Source organism: Hemiscyllium ocellatum, chromosome 21 (genome assembly GCF_020745735.1).
Source record: "Hemiscyllium ocellatum isolate sHemOce1 chromosome 21, sHemOce1.pat.X.cur, whole genome shotgun sequence".
In the NCBI taxonomy this organism is placed as follows: domain Eukaryota; kingdom Metazoa; phylum Chordata; class Chondrichthyes; order Orectolobiformes; family Hemiscylliidae; genus Hemiscyllium; species Hemiscyllium ocellatum.
This window is the reverse complement of record NC_083421.1, coordinates 26,378,808-26,400,953: the sequence shown is the minus strand read 5'-3', so window position 1 is coordinate 26,400,953 and position 22,146 is coordinate 26,378,808. Positions and strand designations below refer to the sequence as shown.

The 22,146-nt window shown below is 42.6% G+C and overlaps 1 protein-coding gene across 1 annotated transcript in view; it reads right to left on the bottom strand.

Annotated features, from left to right (window-relative positions):
- Nucleotides 1-8,443: 8,443 nt before the first annotated feature.
- LOC132825810 (chloride intracellular channel protein 4-like) overlaps nucleotides 8,444-22,146 on the bottom strand; it is a 29,571-nt gene continuing 15,868 nt past the window's right edge. The window contains exons 4-6 of the mRNA XM_060841300.1: nucleotides 17,720-17,826; nucleotides 17,312-17,475; nucleotides 8,444-12,005 (exon numbers count right to left, since the gene is read on the bottom strand). Coding sequence (XP_060697283.1) covers nucleotides 11,814-12,005; nucleotides 17,312-17,475; nucleotides 17,720-17,826 — 463 coding nt within the window. The 3' untranslated portion in view covers nucleotides 8,444-11,813. The remainder of the gene's footprint in view (nucleotides 12,006-17,311; nucleotides 17,476-17,719; nucleotides 17,827-22,146) is intronic.

Genomic DNA, 22,146 nt, shown 5'->3' with positions numbered 1-22,146 from the left:
GCCCAGGACCAGCATGTCTTCGGCAGAGTGGGAGGGGGAATTGAAATGTTCGGCCACAGGGTAATGGGGTTGATTGGTGCGGGTGTCACAGAGATGTTCCCTGAAGCACTCTGCAAGGAGGCATCCAGTCTCCCCAGTGTAAAGGAGAATGCATTGGGAGCAACGGATGCAATAAATTACATTTGTGGATGTGCAGGTGAAACTCTGATGGATGTGGAAGGCTCCTTTGGGGCCTTGGATGGGGGTGAAGGAGGAGGTATGGGCGCTGGTTTTGCAATTCCTGCTGTGGCAGGGGAAGGTGCCAGGAGGAGAGGGTGGGTTGTTGGGGGACATGGACCTGACCAGGTAGCCACGGAGAGAACAGTCTTTGCAGATGGGGAGGGAAATATATGCCTGGTGGTGGGGTCCGTTTATAGGTGATGGAAATATTGGCGAGTGATGCAGTTTGTGCGGAGGTTAGTGGGGTGGAAGTTGAGGACTGTGGGGGGGTTCTGTTCTTGCAGTTGGAGGGGTGCAATTTGAGGGCGGAGGTGCTGGACATGGATGAGATGCATTGGAGGACATCTTCAACCATGTGGGAGGGGAAATTATGGTATTTCAAGAAGGAAGCCATCTAGTATGTTCTTTGGTGCAGAGGAATTGGGAATAGGAGATAGCATTTTTGCAAGAGGTAGGGTGGGAGTCGGTGGGTCAGTGTTCTGTTGGTCCTCATTGATAGAAATGGAGCGGTCCAGGGAGGGGAGGCAGGTGTCAGAGATTAGATTAGATTACTTACAGCATGGAAACAGGCCCTTCGGCCCAACAAGTCCACACCGATCCACCGAAGCGCAACCACCCAGACCCATTCCCGTACATTTACCCCTTCACCAAACACTACAGGCAATTTAGCATGGCCAATTCACCTAACTTGCACGTTTTTAGATTGTGGGAGGAAACCGGAGCACCCGGAGGAAACCCACGCAGACACGGGGAGAATGTGCAAACACCACACAGTCAGTCACCTGAGGCGGGAATTGAACCTGGCCCTGTGAGGCAGCAGGGCTAACCACTGTGCCACTGTGCTCCATGTGAATTTAAGGTCAAGGTGGAAAGTGATGGTGAAGTTGATGAACTGCTCAACCTCCTCATGGGACCACGGGGTGGCGCTGATGTAGTCATCAATGTCATAGAGGAAAAGGTGGGAAGTGGTGCCGGTGTAACTACAGAAGGTGGACTGTGCTATGTAGCCAACAAAGAGATAGGCAAAGCTGGGGCCCATGGCTGCCCCTTTGGTCTGGAGAAAGTGGGAGGATTCGAAAGAGAAATTGTTGAGGGTGAGGACCATTTCAGTCAAACGAATGAGTGTGTCAGTGGAAGGGTACTGGTGGGGACTTAGGAGGAGAAGAAACGGAGGGTTTGGAGGCCTTCGTCATGACGGGATGGAGGTGGAGAGGGACTGGATGTCCTTGGTGAAGATGAGGCATTGGGGGCCGGGGAAATGGAAGTCTTGGAGGAGGTATAGGGCGTGTGTGGTGTCCCGAACGTACATGGGGAGTTCCTGGACTAGGGGGGAATAGGACAGTATCGAGGTAGGTTTTTATTTTAGATTAGATTCCCTACAGTGCGGAAACAAGCCCTTCGGTCCAACAAGTCTACACTGAACCTCTGAAGAGTAACTCTCACAGCACCAGGGTCCCAGGTTCAATTCCAGCCTTGGGCGAGTGTGTGTGTGGAGTTTGCACATTCTCCCAGTATCCCCGTGGGTGCTCCAGTTTCCTTCCACACTCCAAAGATATGCAGACCAGGTGAATTGGCTATGCTAAATTGCATGGACAGAGGGTGATGAAAGTCAGGATGTCTGTTCTCCAAAGAGTCTATTTCCATGCTGTATGACTTAGGATGTTATGAAGAGCTGAAAGTGTGTACTTTAAGTGTGGGCTGTCCCTCAGAACGTCTGTTTTCCTGTCCTCACTCCTGAGGACTGGGTCTTGAACATCTGGAACATAGAACATTTCAGTGCAGTCAGCCTTTTAGCCCTCGATGATGTGCCAACTTGTGAAACCAATCTGAAACCTACCTAACCTACACTATTTCATTCTTGTCCATATGCCTATCCAATGACCATTTAAATGCGCTCAAAGTTGGCGAGTCTATTACTGTTGCAGGCAGTGCGTTCCATGCCCCTAACTACTCTGAGTAAAGAAACTACCTCTGACATCTATCTTATATCTACCATCCCTCAATTTAAAACTATGTCCCTATTGCCACCTGAGGAAAAAGGCTCTCACTGTCCACCCTACCTAACCCTCTGATTATCTTGTATGTTTCAATTAAGTCACCTCTCAACCTTCTTCTCTCTAACAAAAACAGCTTCAAGTCCCTCAACCTTTCCTCATAAGACCTTCCCTCCCTACCAGGCAACATTTTAGTAAATTTCCTCTAAACACTTTCCAAAGCTTCCACATCCTTCCCATAATGCGGTGACCAGAACTCTACGCAATACTCCAAGTGCAGCCACATCAGAATTTTGTATAGCTGCACTATGACTTCATGGTTCCGAAACTCAATCCCTCTACCAATAAAAGCTAACACACCATATGCCTTTTTAACAACCCTACCAACCTGGCTGGTAACTTTCAAGGATCTATTTCCCTGGACACCGAGATCTCTCTCCTCAACTACACTACCAAGAATCTTACCATTGGCCAGTATTCTACATTCCTGTTACTCCGTCCAAAGTGAATAACCTCACACTTTTCTGCAATAACCTCTATTTGTCACCTCAGCCCAGCTCTGCAGCTTATCTATGTCCCTCTGTAACCTACAAAATCCTTCACCACTATCCACAACTCCACCGACCTTAGCGTCATCTGCAAATTTACTAACCCATCCTTCTACGCCCTCATCCAGGTCATTTATAAAAATGACAAACAGCAGTGGACTCAAAACAGATCCTAGCGGTACACTACTAGTAACAACTCCAGGATGAATATTTCACATCAACTGCCACCCTCTGTCACCTTTCAGCGAGCCAATTTCTGATCCAAACCGCTAAATCACCCTCAATCCAAAGCCTCCATATTTTGTGCAATAGCCTACCATGTGGAACCTTATCAAACACCTTACTGAAATCCATATACACCACATCAACCGCTTGACCCTCATCCACCTGTTTGGTCACCTTTTCAGAGAACTCGCTAAGGTTTGTGAGGCACGACTTACCCTTCACAAAACTGTGTTGACAATACCTAATTATTATAATTCCTATCTCTTATAACTCTTTCTAACACTTTACCCACAACCAAAGTAACGCTTACTAGTCTACAATTACCAGGGTTGTCTTTACTCCCCTTCTTGAACAAGGGGACAAAATTTGCTACCCTCCAGTCTTCTGGCACTATTCCTATGAACAATGATGACATAAAGATCAAAGCCAAAGGTTCGGCAATCTCCTCCCTGGTTTCCCAGAGAATCTTAGGATAAATCCCCTCCGGTCCAGGGGACTTACCTGTGTTTACACTTTCCAAAATTGCTAACACCTCCTCCTTGTGAATCTCAATCCCATCTAGTGTAGTAGCCTGCATCTCAGTATTCTCCTCAACAACATTGTCCTTTTCTGGTGTGAATACTGATGAAAAGTATTCATTTAGCACTTCCCCCATCTCCTCTGATTCTATGCACAACTTCCCACGACTATCCTTGATTGGCCCTAGTCTAACTCTCGTCATTCTTTTATTCCTGACATACCTATAGGAAGCTTTAGGGTTTTCCTTGATCCTATCCACCAACGATTTCTCATGTCCGCTCCTGGCTCCTCTTCGCGCTCTCTTTCAGTCTTTCCTGGCTAACTTGTAACTCTCAAGCACCCTGAGCTACCACATCTCATCCTTACATAAGCCTCCTTCTTCCTCTTGACAAGAGATTCAACTTCCTTAATAAACCATGGCTCCCGCTCTCTGTTGAATTGGTCATTGTATTTGGGTGAAGCACAGCAGTGGTCTGCCATTGCCCTCTACAGGACGGCTAACGAGGAAATGCTCCCACTCACTGCCTCTGCCATAAGGTGAATGAGAAGGATTTTCAGTCTGATAATTAATCTGGTTGACTATAAAATCCAGCAGGTTACCTGGGACTTGAATCCAGAGGTAGTGACGCTACTCACTACAACACAACCCCTCAACGAAATATTCTGGTTTATGCACAGCAAGATCCAACAAAGAGAAATCTCATAATGATAGTAATGTCAATGATAGGATAACATTACTAGAATGTGTGGAGAATTCTCCTACTTAATAGCATCGCAGGTTCCTTTGTATCTAGCTGAGAGGGGAGGCAAAGTCGACATTTCAGGCTTATTGAAATGCAGTGCCTCCTCAATACTGTACTGAAGTTTCGGCCTGGCTTCTGCAAGCAAGAAGCAGCGGTAAGGAACAGGCCTCAGAACTGAACAAAGTGCAGCATATGAACAAGCCCTTTGGCCCACAAAGACTGTGCTGACCTGACATTGTCTAAACTAAAAAAATTTTACCTCAATGCAGACTGTATCCCTCTATTACCTCAGGATTAGAGTGGTGCTGGAAAAGCATGGCAGGTCAGGCAGTATCCTGATGAAGGACTTTTGCCCGAAACATCGATTTTCCTGCTCCTCGGATGCTGCTTGACCTGCTGTGTTTTTCCAGCACCACTCTACTCTTGACTCCAGTCTCCAGCATCTGCAGTACCCACTTCCGCTGTTCCCTTCCTATTCATACATCTGTCAAGATGATTCTTAAACCTTGCTATTGCATCCATCTCCACCACCTCTTCTGGCAGCAGATACCAGGCACTATCATCTCATTAAAAAACTTGCCCCTCACATCCCCTTTAACCTTCTCCCTTTTACCTTCAACCTTATCTTGTCCCCTCATAATTGACATTTCTAGCCTGGGAGAGAGACGCTGGTTATCCATTCTATTCATGTGTCTTGCAATTTTTAAAACTTCTATCAGGTCTCCCCTCATTTTTCAATATTCAAGTGAAAATAAACAAAGCTTGTCTACCCTCTCCTCACAGCTAATTTCCTCCAAACCACGCCACATCCTGGTAAACTGTTTCTGTACCCTCTCCAAAACCTCCAAATCCTTCTGGTAGTGTGACCAGAACTGTACACAATATTCCAAACGTGGCTGAGCTAAATTTCTACACAGCTGCAACATGACTTGCCAATGTTTATGCTCTATGCCCTGACCAGTGAAGGCAAGCACCTTCTTGATCACCTTATCCACTGGTATTATCACTTTTAGGGAACTGTACACCTAGATCCCTCTGTATGTTGATGCTGTTAAGGGTTCTGCCATCTACTGTATACTTCCATCCTGTATTAGATCCTCCAAAACACATTCACCTCACATTTGTCTGGATTAAACTCCATCTGCCCTTTCTCCGCCCAAGTCTCTAGTCTATCCACGATCTGCGGTATGTTCTGACAATCCATCTCCTTATCAACAGCTCCCCTGATCTTTGAATTATCCATAAAATTACTAATCAGGCCACCTACATTCCCCTCCAAATCATTTTTATATATTACAAACAACAGGGGTCCTAGCACCGATTCCTGCAGAGCACCATTGGTCACAGATCTCCGTTCAGAAAAATACCCATCCACTGCTATTCTGTCTTCTATGACTAAGCCATTTCGGTATGCAGTTTACCAGCACACTACAGATCGCATGTGACTTTACCAGTTGGATCAACTTGCTACAAGGAACTTTGCAAAGTTCATGTAGCAACATGTACTGCTCTGCCCTCATCAAACATATGTGTCACTTCCTCAAAGAAAACTCAATCAAGTTTGGGAGATACAACATCCACTGCACAAAGCCTATTGTTAAAAAGTCCATTTTCTTTTTCATCTTTTTTCCTTTCTCTTTTTATTCTTCATCTTCTAACATTGTGGGGAAGCGAGAGTGGTGTCAGCAGGGTGTTGGCTGCAGCGGCAATGGTGTCTGGAGCGTGGACTCTTGGCAGGTTTGTTGTTCGTGTGCATGGAATGGGGCCCCCAATGAGGCCGGGACAACTTGCAGAAGCCCTTGGACTGTAGTTGAACACCCCTTCGACGGAAGAGGAACTCCATTTATCTAATTTTTCAAAAATTCATTTTGGAACTCAAAATGGTGCTGGATTGTGACAAAACATTTTTCACTATATCTTTCTACAAATATGTGACAATAAATAACTCATTTTTCCAAATGTGAGTAAAACTGGGCACATTCAACAACATGGAACTGTTGAAACAACAAAAATAATTCTCAGCAAATGAATGTGACGATGCGTCTCACACATTGAATGATAGCTGCCAGCTGGAAACTCAAAGAATGAATGTCCAATTTTTTCTTGTTTTACAGAATATCAATTGGTTGCCAGCATTTTTGAGATTTTCCTTACTTGGTCTGGCCTATACATGACCCCAGACGGACAGCAATGTGGTTGAATCTTAACTGCTTTCTGGGCAATTAGGAATAGGCAATGAACGAAGCCTGGATTTTTGGTGTCCCAGAGAGAAAGTGAGTGAGAGAAAGGTATTAACCAAATCCAAACCATCATACTGACAAATAAATAGAAACAATCTCAGGGGAAAAAAGGATGGAGTTCGTACAGGGTTTTATTTAAGATATATAAGCAATGCAGCTACACCACTAATCATTTCATGAGCATTGAATTTATTTAACTGTAGCTCTTATGGCACAGTGGGTGGTATTTCCACTTCTGAGCCAGATTCTCTGGGTTCAAACCCCATTCCAGGACCTATTGACCACGTATGTTTGTAAGAATGGAAGAATCAGCTGATCAGCTGTGGTGGCTAATGCTGGTAAGTGGAGAATTACAGGCAGAATGCTGGTAAATAGAGTTGAAATGCCCATCAGCCATGATTGAATGGTGGAGTGGACTTGATGGGCCAATTGGCCTTACTTCCACTCCTATGTTTTATGGTCTTATGGCTGCAATGCGACATCTTCTCACGTTAAAGGACTTGCCACAGAATACAACTCATGCAGCATCCTTCTTGTTTGATAGACGAACACAGAGAAATAACATCTTTAAATAAATGATATCAAAGATAATAGTGTGATATGTATATCCATGGTCATGCAGTATTATGACCATGATACAAATCTAAGAAGTGCGTTGTTTTAAAAGTGCACTCGGGACCCTGTTTAGTTTTTAAACAATTTGCCATTCACCCAAAGTTTTTTTTCCCTGTCTCATCTGGTGCCAGTATTTCTCCTAAATGATGATACTTTATCTTGGGGTGTGAACATCTCTGGTTATTTGCTATTCAGCCCTAGCTGGCCTTGGAAAATCACTAGCAATTCACCTCCTTGAATGCTGTAATCCGAGTTATGAAGGTAACCCCATAGCAATGTTCTCTCCGAGGTGCAACCTGAAAGTTTGCACACGCAAGTCATGCAATTATACTAAGATTGAAAAGTGTTTCATGCGCAAAGCGGGAGCATTGTCCCACACTCCTGTTAGGTGAGGATTTTGACCCAGCAATAACGAAGGTCCAAAGATGGGTGCTTGGGAAGATATGTGGAAATTATGGATTCCCTCTGTATCTGGTGCTTTTACATAGCCTCAGTTAAGGTTGCAAGTTTGGGAGCCGTTGTAGAAGAGCCTAAAGACACCAAATCCTGTCCATGTCCAATACCCACTCATAGGCACCTTGAAGCAGGTATATACAAGGATAGACAATAACCTAGTAGTATTATCATTGGACTGTTAATCCAGAGACTCAGCAAATGTCCTGGGAACCTGGTTTCGAATCTTGCCATGGCAGATGGTGGAATTTGAATTCAATAAAAATCTGGAATTGAAGATCTAATGATGACCATGAATCAATTGTCAGATAAAACCTATCAGGTTCACTAATGCTTTTTAAGGAAGGAAAGGGTATTGTTATCCGGTCTGGCCTACACGTAACTCCAGACTGACAGCAATGTAGTTGACTCTTAACTGCCCTCTGTGCAATTAGGAATAAGCAACAAATAATGAAGAAAGTGTACTACCTTGATTGTTTTTTGATCACCCCTCAACCTGGAAAACTGAGACTAACTGGAGCTTTCCCAACACTTTCCATGCTACTAATTAAGAGAAAGTGGGGACTGCAGATGCTGGAGATCAGCGTCGAGAGTGTAGTGCTGGAAAAGCACAGCAGGTCAGACAGCATCCGAGGAGCAGGAGAATCGACGTTTCGGGCAAAAGCCCTTCATCAGAAGGCTGCCTGACCTGCTGTGCTTTTCCAGCACCGCACTCACATACTACCAATTAATGCACGATTTATCAGTGATTGTACTTAGTACAAAGGTCTTTGTAGGCTGACCTCTGTGATGGATTTAGAAGTGAATTTACAATTGCAAAAGTGAAGCAATTCTCAATAAAAATGTAAAAGTGTTCTCCAAACAGTGGGAATTGTGATGAAAAGCACTTGCCTAAAATACTCAACTTTATTAATTGAAAATACATAATGTTGCCTTATTTTCAACTGCACAACAGAAATCATATATCAGAAATGATAAAGATAGCTTATTCTTGGTAAAACCACCAGCAACATACAAGATTTAAAGAGTAGGCATACGAAACACTAAATATGCTAAACTTTTAGTTTGATGTCTTTAGTGAAACACTACCAACAACTTGGGAATTGGATGTCGAAAGGCAGGCTGTCCTCCAAGTGTATATGTCAAACTCAGATCAATACTGCAGTTTGTTAATTTACACTCTGCATTAATTATTAATATAAACAATGTAAAGATACAGCAGCAAGACCAGAGTGTGAATTTCAATATCTAGATCTGTAAGTGTTTCATATAGTCGGTTTTTAAACACAATTGTCAATCCTTGAGTATTTGAAGGTTAATCTCCAAGGCACAAAATTTGGACAAATCCATGAGACAGATCCTTGGGGTGTGAACAAAAAAAAAACTTCCCTTTTTTTAAACACATTTGTTCATTAATTATACACCTATTTGGAATGTTACAGGGTGATTTTGTGTAGAGCAGTTGGAGGCAGGTCATTCCACTGAGATCATATGAAGAGGAGGTGACACACAACTGAACTCATATTCATAAAACCCAAAGCATCTGTAGCACCAAAGTGCTCACATTAAATATTAGAATGGATGGCAAGCCACCACAATATCGAGAGAAGCACCAGCAGAACGGTTTCACAGATTCCCACATATTGTTGGTCTTGTATCGTCAGGACACATGCAAGAATGCCAAATGTCAAAAAGTCACAGCAACTTGTACTCCAGTGAAAATGGGACGGACTGGTTATCTGTCAAGCTTGTAAATTAGTTCACTTGCTGGAAGCAATCAATATACAGTCATACTCAGGGACCCCTTTCTGGCCTGTCCCTTATTGATTATATGGAAGCCTCAAGCTCCCTGTTGTTTCTTCTGTAGCAACACCTCCACTAATCAGAGTTAACTTGCCAATCAATCAGTGCCCTCTCTTTTCCCGACCTTTATCTCCTGTAGTATAAGGTGTTGTGATTGTTTGAAACATAGCATTCTTGTGTTTGTTCCGATGAGTCGAAGACAAAGACCCTCAACAACATAGTACTATTCAGCAATATTCAAGCTCTGTACTACTAAGCAACGAATTAAATATATTGTGACTACTGTTATCCTTGACAGTTAGTAGGAAACTCAAAGTTTTCAGAACCACTGCCTGCCCAAATCAACTCCCAACCACAACTTTGGATGGACAGCTCAGGTGTTACAATAGAGAATAGAATAGGGACCCTTACCGTGCAGTGATAGTGCCCCTATGTCTGAACCAGGAGGCCTGACTTCAAGTCCTCACCTACTCCAGAGGTAGGTACACAGATTAATTAGGAAAATATCTAGTTCTCAACTTGTGTTCTTCACTGCATTACAAGACAGTCCTTGGAAAATGATAGCAAAAGCCTCAAAATATTCCTTTTGAAGTTGTCTGGCACACCCTGAGGATGTGAAAGGTGCTATATCAATGTAATCATGTATCTATCACTAGATGAACTCCTCATTGCAACCTTGGCATCAACAGAATAACTTGGAGACTTGTATCATCAAGGTTGAAGTTTTTCTGTTGTCAGAATGGGAAATTGATAGCATGCTTCATCAACTTGAATCAATGATAATTAATACAGCTCTCCCAGAATTAATGGAATGCAATAGGAACGGGAATTAAGTAGCATCTAAGTCATTGCCTGTAACAAAAAAACTCATCAGAAAGTTAATTTCATTATACAAGTGATTAATTGCAACCATACTATATAACGTTCTGACTGATAATTAAGATTGTAACTTAACAGACACACTCACAAAAATGCCTGAAATCTGATGTGAGCTGGGCAATTCAATACATACATTCAATTACTGATTTACTCCCTAATAAATCAAATTCTATCTCCGAGATCAGTAGTTTTATCTAGCTGGACATCATAATGATGGAGTTACGTTGCTGGACATTTGTTAAATACAACAACAAAGTTCTTAGTCACTTTTTCATAGAATCCTACAGTGTGGAAACAGGCCCTTCGGCCCAACAAGTCCACACCGACCCTCCGAAGAGCATCCCACCCAGACCCACTCCCCTACCCCACTATCTCACATTTACCCCTGACTAATGCAACTAACCTTCACATCCCTGAACACTAGGGACAATTTAGCATGGCCAATCCACCTAATCTGCACATCTTTGGACAGTGGGAGGAAATCGGAGCACCCGGAAGAAACCCATGCAGACACGGGGAGGATGTGCAAACTCCACATAGACAGTCACCCAAGGTTGGAATCGAACCTGGGTCCCTGGCACTGTGAGGCAGCAGTGTTAACCACTTAGTCACCATACCACCTTTTTCCTGTATTATTTCAACCAACAATGTGATTTCTTTTTAAAAATGTATTCATCTATGAATGTGAGGGTCATTGGCTGCACCAGCATTTATTGCCCATCATTATTTGCCCTTGAGACTGTGGTGATGAGCTGCCTTCTCAAACCACTGTGGGGAGGGAATTGAGGATTCATCAAAAAGAGATAAAAATTCCCTTAACGTGAGGTTACGCCAATCATCTCTAATCACTTTACTTTCTCTTGTGACTTAGTTTGTCCAATATGCTTCAATTTTGTCTTGACTCCCACTAAACTGCAAAGTCTACATGTGGACTTCTGGAACAAAAAAACATGGTTTTCCTTGAGAAAATGTACATTGTTAATTCCACAAAAACTTAGTGGCCATATTACAAAACAACTCTTTTGGAGATTAGACTTGCACAAAACACAAGCTCTCCATCAACGCCACCGCTAATTTTCTCACTAACTGCAGATTATTTTTTCAAAATTTACCAACCATTCATTTTTTGTAGCTTCAATTTAAACATTTTTTTTTCAGATGCATTGGCAATAGTTCAAGGACAGAGAATTCAGTAGCGTTTTGTGGGGAGGTCTTTATGCAGAGTTCATGTCAGATGAATGGAATCCTCACCTTAAAAGTGCACTATTGGTCGAAAGAATGACTTGCTATAAATTGTGTAAAATCATTATTAGGCAAAGTTGAGACTTTGAGGGAATTGTATTATAACATACAAACATTAACCCTATTGTACAAACCCCTCATTTCTGAGATGTCAATTATAAAAGACCTAGAGGAACTGGGTCACTGCAGCAGGTTTCATGAATGTAGTTTTGCAGTGAGTCTCAACGCCCTATTAAGAATGGAAAGTTCAAATAAACACAAAATTCAGCAGTAGAAGTTGGAGATGTTGCATCCGGTCAAAGGTTGATAGTTTAAATCTCCAACTGGGAGACATCATCTCCCTGTTACCGATTTTGCTCCACTTTTATCTGAATATTTAGCAACATTTCGATATGCTAACTTGATCTCCTCTTCATTAGGGCAGGTATTCATGAATTCCTCACATTTCTCCGCATTGTTCAGGTATCTGCACAGGCCTGAAAGCTCCTTCGGGACTGTAAAATTCCGATAATGCTTGCACACAACCTGTTAAGAAATCAGATGATTAAAAGTGACATCCAAGCCATAATACACCATACGAGCATTGAAGTCAGCCATGGCTTCGAGCTATAGTCAGGATGTCCAACCTCCCATTCTATATTGGATAGTTATTTTCTCACACTTCTTCAATTGTTGTGTGTTCAGAGAGATGAAGAAATTATAAAATTAGTAAGTCTGCAGCCCAGAAATATTGGGCTTCACAGGTGCATGCTGGTGTTCATTTTTCACGTATCACTCCAACCTTCATCAACTGTCTCTCAGCAAAGAAACAGTCCTATTTCAACTTGTATTTTTGTCCCCTGAAAATCGAGCCGTGTGGATACTGTTGGGACTACATATATTTACGAATTGTGTGATTTGAAATACATGTGTGGACATGATTGGGTTGCCATGGATTCATCATGTAATTGTTTGGAACCAGGAAGTCAAACTGTTAAAGATCACTATGGTGTACTTGCTGTTTTCCATAGGAAATAGGAACAGGAGTAGGCCATTTGGCCTCTTGCGCCTGCTCTGCCATTCAGTGGGATCATAGCTGATCCGACATTCCTCACATCCACTTTCCTAACCTTTCCCTGCATCCTCAATTCTCCATCTGATCAAGAATCTATCTCAGTCTTAAATATACGCAAGGATCTGATCCCATAGCTCTCTGTGGCAAGGCGTTCCAGACATTCTTAGTCCTTTGAGAGAAAAAAAATCCTCCTCATCTCAGTCTTAAATTGGCAGCCCTTTATTCTGAGACTATGCCCTCTGGTCTCAGACTCTTCCATGAGGAGAAACATCCTCTCGGCATTTAGCCTGTCAAGCCCCTTAAAAATCCTTTATGTTTCAGTCGGATCACCTCACATTCTTCTAAGCTCCAGTGAGTAGAGCCCCAGCCTATTTATCATTTGCTCATTAGGCAATCCTTCCATACCAGGGATCATCCTAGAAAATCTTCTCTGAACTGTCTCCGAAGGGAAACTTAAATAAAGGAACCAAAATTGCTCACTGTACTCCAGATGTGGTCTCACTAGCATCTTGTACAGCTGCAATAAGACTTCCTTACTCTTATACTCTGATCTGTTTGAAATAAGGGCCAACATTCCATTACCTTTCCTGATTACCTGCTGTACCTGCACGCTAGCTTTCTGTACTTCATGTATGAATATCCCGAAGTCCATTTCTGTTGCATTTTTCTACGGCTTTTCTCCATTTAGATTTCTACTTGTTTTCAAAACAGTGTCCATAGAAAGCAGCGTTCAGAAAAGTTTCCAGAGACAGGTAAGACAGGAGTTTTATTGCTTTAATTATTGAGCAACGGATCTGCAAAACCCTAATGGATCTAGCAATCAGGTGACCGCAGCTTTGGGACCAAGGTGTTTTTTTCAGTACATACATAAAAGTTATGGAGAGTTGCTAGAAAGGTTTGCAGGCATGCAGAACTCTCTCAGTCGGTAAGAGTCAAAACATCGAGCTGTAAGCAGCTCTCTTTCTCAGTAGTATCATAACCAGATAAAGTTTCATATAATCAGAACTCCTATTTCTCAGGTGAACCTGAAATCTAATCTGAAGATTTTCAGTATTCTATGATTATCAGCAGCCAGATCTCACTTGGGCGGCACAGTGGTTAGCACTGCTGCCTCACAGTGCCAGAGACCGGGTTCAATTCCCGCCTCAGGCAACTGTCTGTGTGGAGTTTGCACATTCTCCCCGTGTCTGCGTGGGGGTACTCCGGTTTCCTCCCACAGTCCAAAAATGTGCAGGTGAGGTGAATTGGCCATGTTAAATTGCCCGTAGTGTTAAGTGGAGGTGTAAATGTAGAGAATTGGGACTGGGTGGGTTCCTCTTCGGAGGGTTGGTGTGGACTTGTTGGGCCGAAGAGCCTGTTTCCACACTGTCATTCAAACAAACCATGAAAAGTTAACCTATTTTTAAATACTGCAGAGGTGGGTAGGTCTTTGTCCTGTCTGCGAATTTATTTATCTTTGGGATTAAAGGGGATTCAGGTTAATTTTCAAAGTAGCTTAGTTGATCATCAGTTCACCACTAGTTTGAAATAAATGTGCAATTTTTGAGTTTATTTAAAAGACACGTGAACAGTCAAGAGAAACAAATCAACCAATTTTTGGAGATTGAATATGCTTATTGCTCTTTTGGCAAAGCTCTTCGAGGAATGGTCTTCAATTCCAGCGCACTCTTCCATCCAGAGTAGTAATAACCCAGGAACAAATGCTAAGCACATTAGACCTTCCTTAAACAACATGAAACAAGGTCCAAGATCCATTCTGCAGTCTGACAACATGTATACAACTGATCACAAGAACATCAAATTCCAAGAAGTCGCATGGTATCAGGTCCAACATGGACAAGGAAACTTGCTGCTAATTATCTCCCACTCTCCACCTATTTTAACTGATGAATTAGTGCTCCCCCATATCGAACATCACTTGGAAGAAGTATTGATGGTGGCAGGAGCACAGCTTGAACTCTGGGTGGGGAATGCAATATCCATCCCCAAGCGTAGCTCAGCAACACCACCATTGACTGTGCTAGTTGAGTCTTAAGGGATATAGCTACTAGACTGGCAGGTATTGATGGAAGCAAGAAGGCTTATTTGACCTTATCCTCACAAATGTTTCTGTTGCAGATCAGGCTATCATAACAGTATCTATAGGAGTGTTCACTCTACATTGTGGAGGTGAAATCCCATTTTCACATTATGATACAATCCACCTTGTTAAATGAGATGGACGGACTTCAAATGGAGCTAGCAACTCAAAACAGGGTATCCACAAGACGCTGTGTGGGCCATCAGTATCAGGATTAGAATCTGTAACCTCACGGTCCAGCATGTACACCACTCTACCATCACCAGCAAGCCAGGAAATCAATCCTGGTTCAAACAAGAGTTCAGGAGAGCTTGCCAGGAGACACCATCTGGCGTACTTAAAATGAGGGGTCAACCTGTTGAAGCTGCTAGAGGTTCCCCAGACTCACAGATGCCAATCTCCAATCAAATCAATTTAAGCCACAAGACATCAAGAACAAGCTGAGGTACTGCGTACTAGAAAGGCTATGACATTCCAGCCAAAATCTGAAAATTTATGCTTCAGAATTTGCTGCACCCCTATCTACGATGTTCCAGTACAGCTACAATATTATTCTACAATGTGGATTATTGCCCAGATACATTCACTCAACAAAGAGCAGGACAACTCTGACCCAATAAATTCTGATCTTTTCTACCTACTCCCGATCATTAGTAAAGTCATGGAAGGAATCATCAGTGGTGCTACGCAGAACTTGTTCAGCAACAACTCGCTCATTGATGTCCAGCTAGGGTTCCGCCAGCCTATTCGTGAGCTCTTGACCTCATCACAGCCATGATTCAAACCTGCATGAAAGGGTTAAACTCCAGAGGTGAGGTGAGGTGAGGTGAGAATGAATGCCCTTGACAACAAGGCAGCTTTGACCAAGAAGAAGGGCTTCTTCCTGAAGAAGGCCTTATGCACAAAACGTCAATTCTCCTGTTCCTTTGATGCTGCCTGACCTGCTGCACTTTTCCAGCAACACATTTTTAAGCTTTGACCAAGTGTGGCATCCAGGAGCTCTAGCAAAACTGGTCATGATGTGGGGATGCCAGTGTTGGACTGGGGTGGATATAGTTAAAAATCACACTAGCTTTAAAACTAGTGATTCCAAATAAACCTGTTGGGCTATAACCTGGTGTTGTGCGATTTTTAACATTAGCAAAACTGGAGTGCAGTTAATTTGGTCAACATATGAATTGAGATTCCACACAGTGCAGAAGTGGCAAGAGTCTCTCTGGAATGACCCCAGACTCGGTGGTCCCAGATACCTCTGAACCAGAAGAGTTTAAGAGTTAGAACCACATCCTATGTCCAACAAGGCTGGGATGGAGTGCTGTGGAACTTTGACCAGAAGCACACAGGCATTAATCCTCTTTCCCTTGACTCAGTATAAGGTGTATTTAGTTTACAGTGGTAGAGGATCAACCACTATTGATGATTGCCTTAACAAGCAGATGCCCTTGTCTTAATAAGTTTACTAAGCAGTTTACTAAATGATAACAATTAAGTTCATGTTTGTTCATCATTGTTATGAAGACTATGATGAGTCCTATGGATATAGATCTTCATGCCACATGACCCTAAGATGTTCTGCCTTAGATCCATTTAAGACAGCATGACATCATCTGATCAGATGGAGCTTTAATGGAGTCGCCAACATTAACTCTTTCAACTATTAGTCAAGACAACACTTGCTAACTCTGAATACAGCGATAGCATACATTGGGTGACCTTCCTATGTGATAGATTTGCCCACCTCCCTTTCAATTATAAAAGGACACTGGGCTCTTTAGCCTTTGTGTCCGACCTAGAAGCAGGTACACTAATCAAAAAGACCTTAAAGGAAACCACGGAGTACTCTTTCATAGCAAGTGGTCGAGAATCACGTGCAGGAGACATTATTTAGGAATGTTGGTCATCCTTAATTGCCTTTGAAGGAAGTGGCCATTTCAGAGGGCATTAATAGTCAAGCCCAAAGCTAAGAGCCTGACGTGACATGTGGGCTAGGTAAGGATATCAGGTTTCCTTCTATAAAGGCTACAAAGTAAACCAAATAGGTTTTTACAACAGTAATATGGTTACATGACTGAGACTAACTTCCAATTCCAGATTCTAATGGCTGCTATGGTGAAGCCTAGACCACTACATGACCCTCCCCTCCAAAGGTGACCATGGAGAGGAATCTAATAAGGCAGTCAATGTTTGACTTCGAACCGGTTTGATGCAATCACTGTTTTTTTTTCCCCTCCCCTTCCCTCCTGCTAAAACTCAGAAGAAATGTCACAGAGGCAGGTCAGTGTCACAGGAGCTTGAACGACTGCTCCTTCTGAATAAATCCTGCTTCAACCAGTCTATGTGAAAATAAAGCAGACTAGCAAACTAAAATCCACTCGGAAAATAAGCAAAGGTCAAGCAAGCTCCAACACATTGCACCTGGCTGCTGAAGTAAAATTCATTCAGAATGAGTTACAGAGTGAGCCTTGGTTCAGAGTGAGCCTTGCCTTCCGATCAACAATTGCCTACATACATGCAAAAGTAGGCCTCTCGTCCCCTTGAGCCTGCTATTCCATTTGTTAAGGTCATGGCTGATGTGATTGTGGTGCCTGTCTACCCCCTACATCCTTTAGATCCCTTGTCAATTATGGAAGAGATTGAGCAATAAACTCCACTTCTGTGGACCCAGTGATAAGGATAAGATGTTAAAACCTGACTCACCTGAACCACGTGGAGTTTGGGTAGGAGATTGCAGTCAGCCAATGTCAGCTCATTTCCATCCAGGAATAACCTCTTTGACGGGTAACTCCCATCTTCATGTGGCAGTGGGGTGTTCAGATATTGATCCAGCTCCACTAACGCCTTCAGAAATGCTGTCTCGCAAGCTGAACAGAGAGAGCTATGAGCACAAGGCAAGAACGTGTCCCCAGTCCCACTGGCTAGCTGCTGAACATCTGAAACGGCTTAAGCCTTTATCCAGACTAAGGCAATAGTGTGGATTTCTTCCATCATTGATGCCTTTTACCTTCTCCAGATACAAGCCGTACAATGCAAGTTCAAAGAAGTGGGCTATAATTGATTTAGCGCCATTGCAAATTAATGTGCGAAGTACGTAGCTGGTGAACTTACCTTGATTCTTTTCAGGAAGTGGGTTCTTAACATAAGCTGAGAATTTCTGGAAGACACTGTAGCCTGCAGTCATGGATTCTTTGTATTTGGCACTCAGTCTAGGATATCTATGGGAAAGAAACAAACCCGGCTCTTTATGGACAATGAAGACAAACGTTTAAAATAAATTGCTGCAGTGTGGCTGAATGATACAAATTGACTTGAGGGAGCTAGTGTACCTTTATTAAATGTTATTCATATGCATTGGCTCATCCTTTCAGTAAGACACTCTTTTACTGAACTGAATTGGAGTGTGTGTGTGTGTGTGTGTGTCCTGAATATAATAAAAGCTTAGAATGAACAGTAGATGGTGTTATAACCTGGGGCAGTCTAATCCTGCTGTCATTACCCAGTCTGGTTTATGTGTGACTCTTAACTATCTGCTGGAGTGACCAAGTAAGACTCAATGTTTTGTCATGTGCTTTAAGCCAAGACTGCTTGCTCACCATAAATGAGATACCAGTTTTCAGTACCCCTGGGTGTTTCCACATACATGCCCCCATGGCTGCTTGCTCCTTATGTCTAAATAAGGCTTTTTAACTCCGTATATACTGTAACATTCTTTTATTTACATCTGTACCTAGTAGATTTTCAAATCGAGCTCTCTAATGCAGTGTTTCTTCCTCACATGCCCATTCTACATAGTTGTCTTCTCTCTTACTGAACCCAGAGACACATGGTCAGTTACATCATTATGATTACCTGATTCTCATCGCATCACATTTCCACTCATGTTTTTCTCTACCTGGTCTACATGATTCCAGTTGTTTGCTTTTTTATTTACTTAGATATTCTTTGCAATCATTAACATCAGTTTTATTTTTAAATGCTACTATCACCATCTTCCCCCAAACAAGTCAATGCTCAATCTCACAGGCTGGGGCAATGTGGAACTCTGACTGGAGACCCAGTTCTGACTCATGTGAGTTCGTCACTAGGGTGATGTTGTTGTACCGTGTCTGGAATAGCTGTGCCACTCCGTACACTGTCTGATGTAATATTGGTGTGGATGTCCCACGTCCTGTGATGATCATACTCAGTACCTACTCTATTCTCTCCTGGTCCTATTGAGTGCCCCTTCAGGTGTTCTGACAATGTAAGATCTCTATACATCTGGTTCTCTGGTGATCATGATTTCTGACTTCCTTAACCAGACAGCTAATTCCCAATCTGGACTCTGAGGCATCACTCGTTTGGTCTTTCTGCCTCTCCATTCGACTGAGAATAGAATGAAAAACATGTCACCTGCTTGACTCCTAAACTGACTCAGTAAATTTCCTGAAATCCTCATGTACAAGTTGAAGTTTGACACTAATTCTTCCAATAAACCATGTACCACAAAAGTCCTCTACAGCTCTCTGAACAGGAGTCTACTCTGAGTGACTAACTCAGGATGAAGACTTGCCACTTTAATCCACCTTGAATCACAGTTGACTCAGAGGAAATATATCTTCCAAATTAAATTTTTAAAAAATCAATTGTTAAACGTGCCCACCTCCTTTTCTAATTTTGCTCTTACTTGCAGTCCTCTGAGGTCTTAGCTTGCTTTCAGAGCAGGTGAGAGCCAAGGAATCCTGCAGTGAGTAACTCACCCTGCTAAAGACTACAACATCTCCAAGTCAGGAGTGTGAGGGAATACTCCCCACCTGCCTGAATGGATGCATCTCCAACAACACTCAACTTCAATTCCATCATGAAAAAGCAGCTGCATGATGCTCCATTCACCATCTTAAACATTCACTCCCTCCCCCACTGACAGATAGTGGCAGGAGGGTGTACCATTTACAAGATGCACTCCAATAACTCGATAAACCTCTTCCAACACCACCTTGCAAACCTATGATACTTACCACTTATAAGGAAAAGGGCAGCAAATATATAGGAATACCATTATCTGTGATCTCCGTTCCAAGCCACCCACTGTCCCATTTGGGCACTATCGCACTGTCCCTGCACTGTTGCTGCGTTGAAATTCTAAAACTTCCTTCCTAACAGCACATCACTGTGGCAATTAGAGATGAACAACAAACAATGACTCTCCCAGGTTGCTCATTTGCATTTTATAACAGTATAAGTTTATATTTTCCGTAAGTAAAAAGTTCATAAGCCAATTTTTTTCACAGAATAAGGGACCTTTGACCCTTTGTCTCCATGGCCTCAGAATGTATTCAACTAGAGTTTGTGGAATATTTTGTGCAATATTGAAGTTGTTTTAATTCCACGCCCTTATCACTCTCTGAGTAAAGAACCTGTCTCTGACATCTGTCTTAAATCTATCACCCCTCAATTTGTAGTTATTCCCCTCATACAAACTGACATCATCATCCTAGGAAAAAGACTTTCACTGTCTATTCTATCTAATCCTCTGATCATCTTGTATGTCTCTATCAAATCCCCTCTTAGCCTTATTCTTTCCAATGAGAAATATAGACCTCGATCAGGTCCGTCCTCAATCTCTGTCTTTCTAATGAAAATAATCCTAATCTACTTAACTTCTCCTCATAGCTAACATCCTCCATACCAGGCAACATGCTGGTGAACCTCCTCTGCACCCTCTCCAAAGCAACCCCATCCTTTTAGTAATGTGGCAACCATCTCAGGAAATTCTGAGGACTGCAGATGCTGGAGATCAGAGCTGGAAAAGCACAACAGTTCAGGCAGCATCAAGGAGCAGGAGAGTCGACGTTTTGGGCATGGGGTGGAGGGAGGGTTGGGTGGGTGGAAAGATGGCTGAGAGATAAAGAGGAGGATGGGGCTGGGGAAGGGGGATGGTAGCTGGCAAAGGCAATAGATAGATGCAGGTGGGGGGGTGGTGATAGTGATAGGTCGGTGGGGAGAGTGGAGTGGATAGGTGGGAAGGAAGACGGACAGGTGGGATAGCTCAAGAAGACGGTGCCAAGTTGGAGGGTAGGATCTGGGATGAGATCTCAGCAAATTGCAGGCTGGAAGAGGCTGGGGAGACTTGGAGAGGAGACAGCATGGAGCGATTTGGAAATAATGGTAAGCATTTCTAAGTAGGATTCTTGAGTATCTGAATAGTTCAGCCAATGTAAAAGTTGTTTTACTGTATCCGATCTCTTAAAGAACAGAAAACCTTTTCAGCACAGGTAAGGTTAACAGCTGCATAACTCGGGAATGACATTTTTACAAAAGGCAGCTGGGGTTTGTTTTTGTTGGCAGGAAGTTACAGGTCACTTGCAACACTTTGAACAATGTTTCATTGATATCAGCACCTGATTTTAAACAAGTGCTCCCGTTGTGTCAAAGAAAGAAGAGCTCCCGAAACTCGGAGGCACCATTCAGCAATGAAAGCACTTACAGTTCCTGTCTACAACTGTAGCAGTTATGCCTCAGGGTCTGCAACTTGCTCAACCACAAGAGAAGACACAATGCAGCCTTTTGAAAATAATAATAGATTCTTCAGGAGAAATAATGGTCTCAGGGAAGCTGACATTGCTCTTCACAAACAAAGGAGTTAAGGGGAAATGGACTTCAGAAATGATATAGATTTAATGTCATGTGTTCTCAAGGACTGATATATAGGAGTACAGTGAAAAGTGGATAGTGTTGCCACATATGACTCCAATTTAAAAACTTGGTTGCAAAATAGTAAGAGGAATATAAAAGTTAAGCATTACAGACCTTCATGGAATTAGTTGAGAAGTAAAGAAATAAGGTATTAGCTAACACCAAAGTCCTTCTTAATTTAAACTGGAAAAATTAAGGAATTAAGTTAAAAGTTCAGCAGAGGTTTGATGCTATAGATTGTGAGAATGAGATGGTCTCAAAGTTAAAAATCACACAACACCAGGTTATCGTCCAACATGTCAATAGGAACAGTGCTCCAAAAGCTAGTGCTTCCAAATAAACCTGTTGGACTGTAACCTGGTGTTATGTGATGTTTAATTTTGTACACCCCAGTCTAATACCGGCACCTCCATATCAATTGTTCAAATAAGAAACACAGGTTTAAAGCCATTGGTAAAAAAGTCAGGTTAGATATATTTCTTTGTGCAAAAAAACCTAAAACTGTGGATGCTGGAAATTTGCCTGTGATACATTAATTGCTCGAAAACCTCAGCAGGTCTGGCAGCATCTGTGGAGAGATAAGTATTTGTAGATCTGTGTAGTTGCATGGAACAATGCTGTTCAATAAACAGGATTTGATATGGAATCGGACACACAGTTAAGCAGGAATCGGCTGCAGCGCTAGGAGTGGGAGGAAGTGGATAGCTGTTTCAAAAAGCTTAAACAGCAAAGATCGGTCAAATGATTCCTGCTCTGCTGTAGGATTCTAACATTTTTGGTTGTTGAGTTGATCTACCCTTCAATATCGGAGAGCCTCCTCCTATAATTCTCATGCTCTTGTACCTCAGCCACTTTCAGTT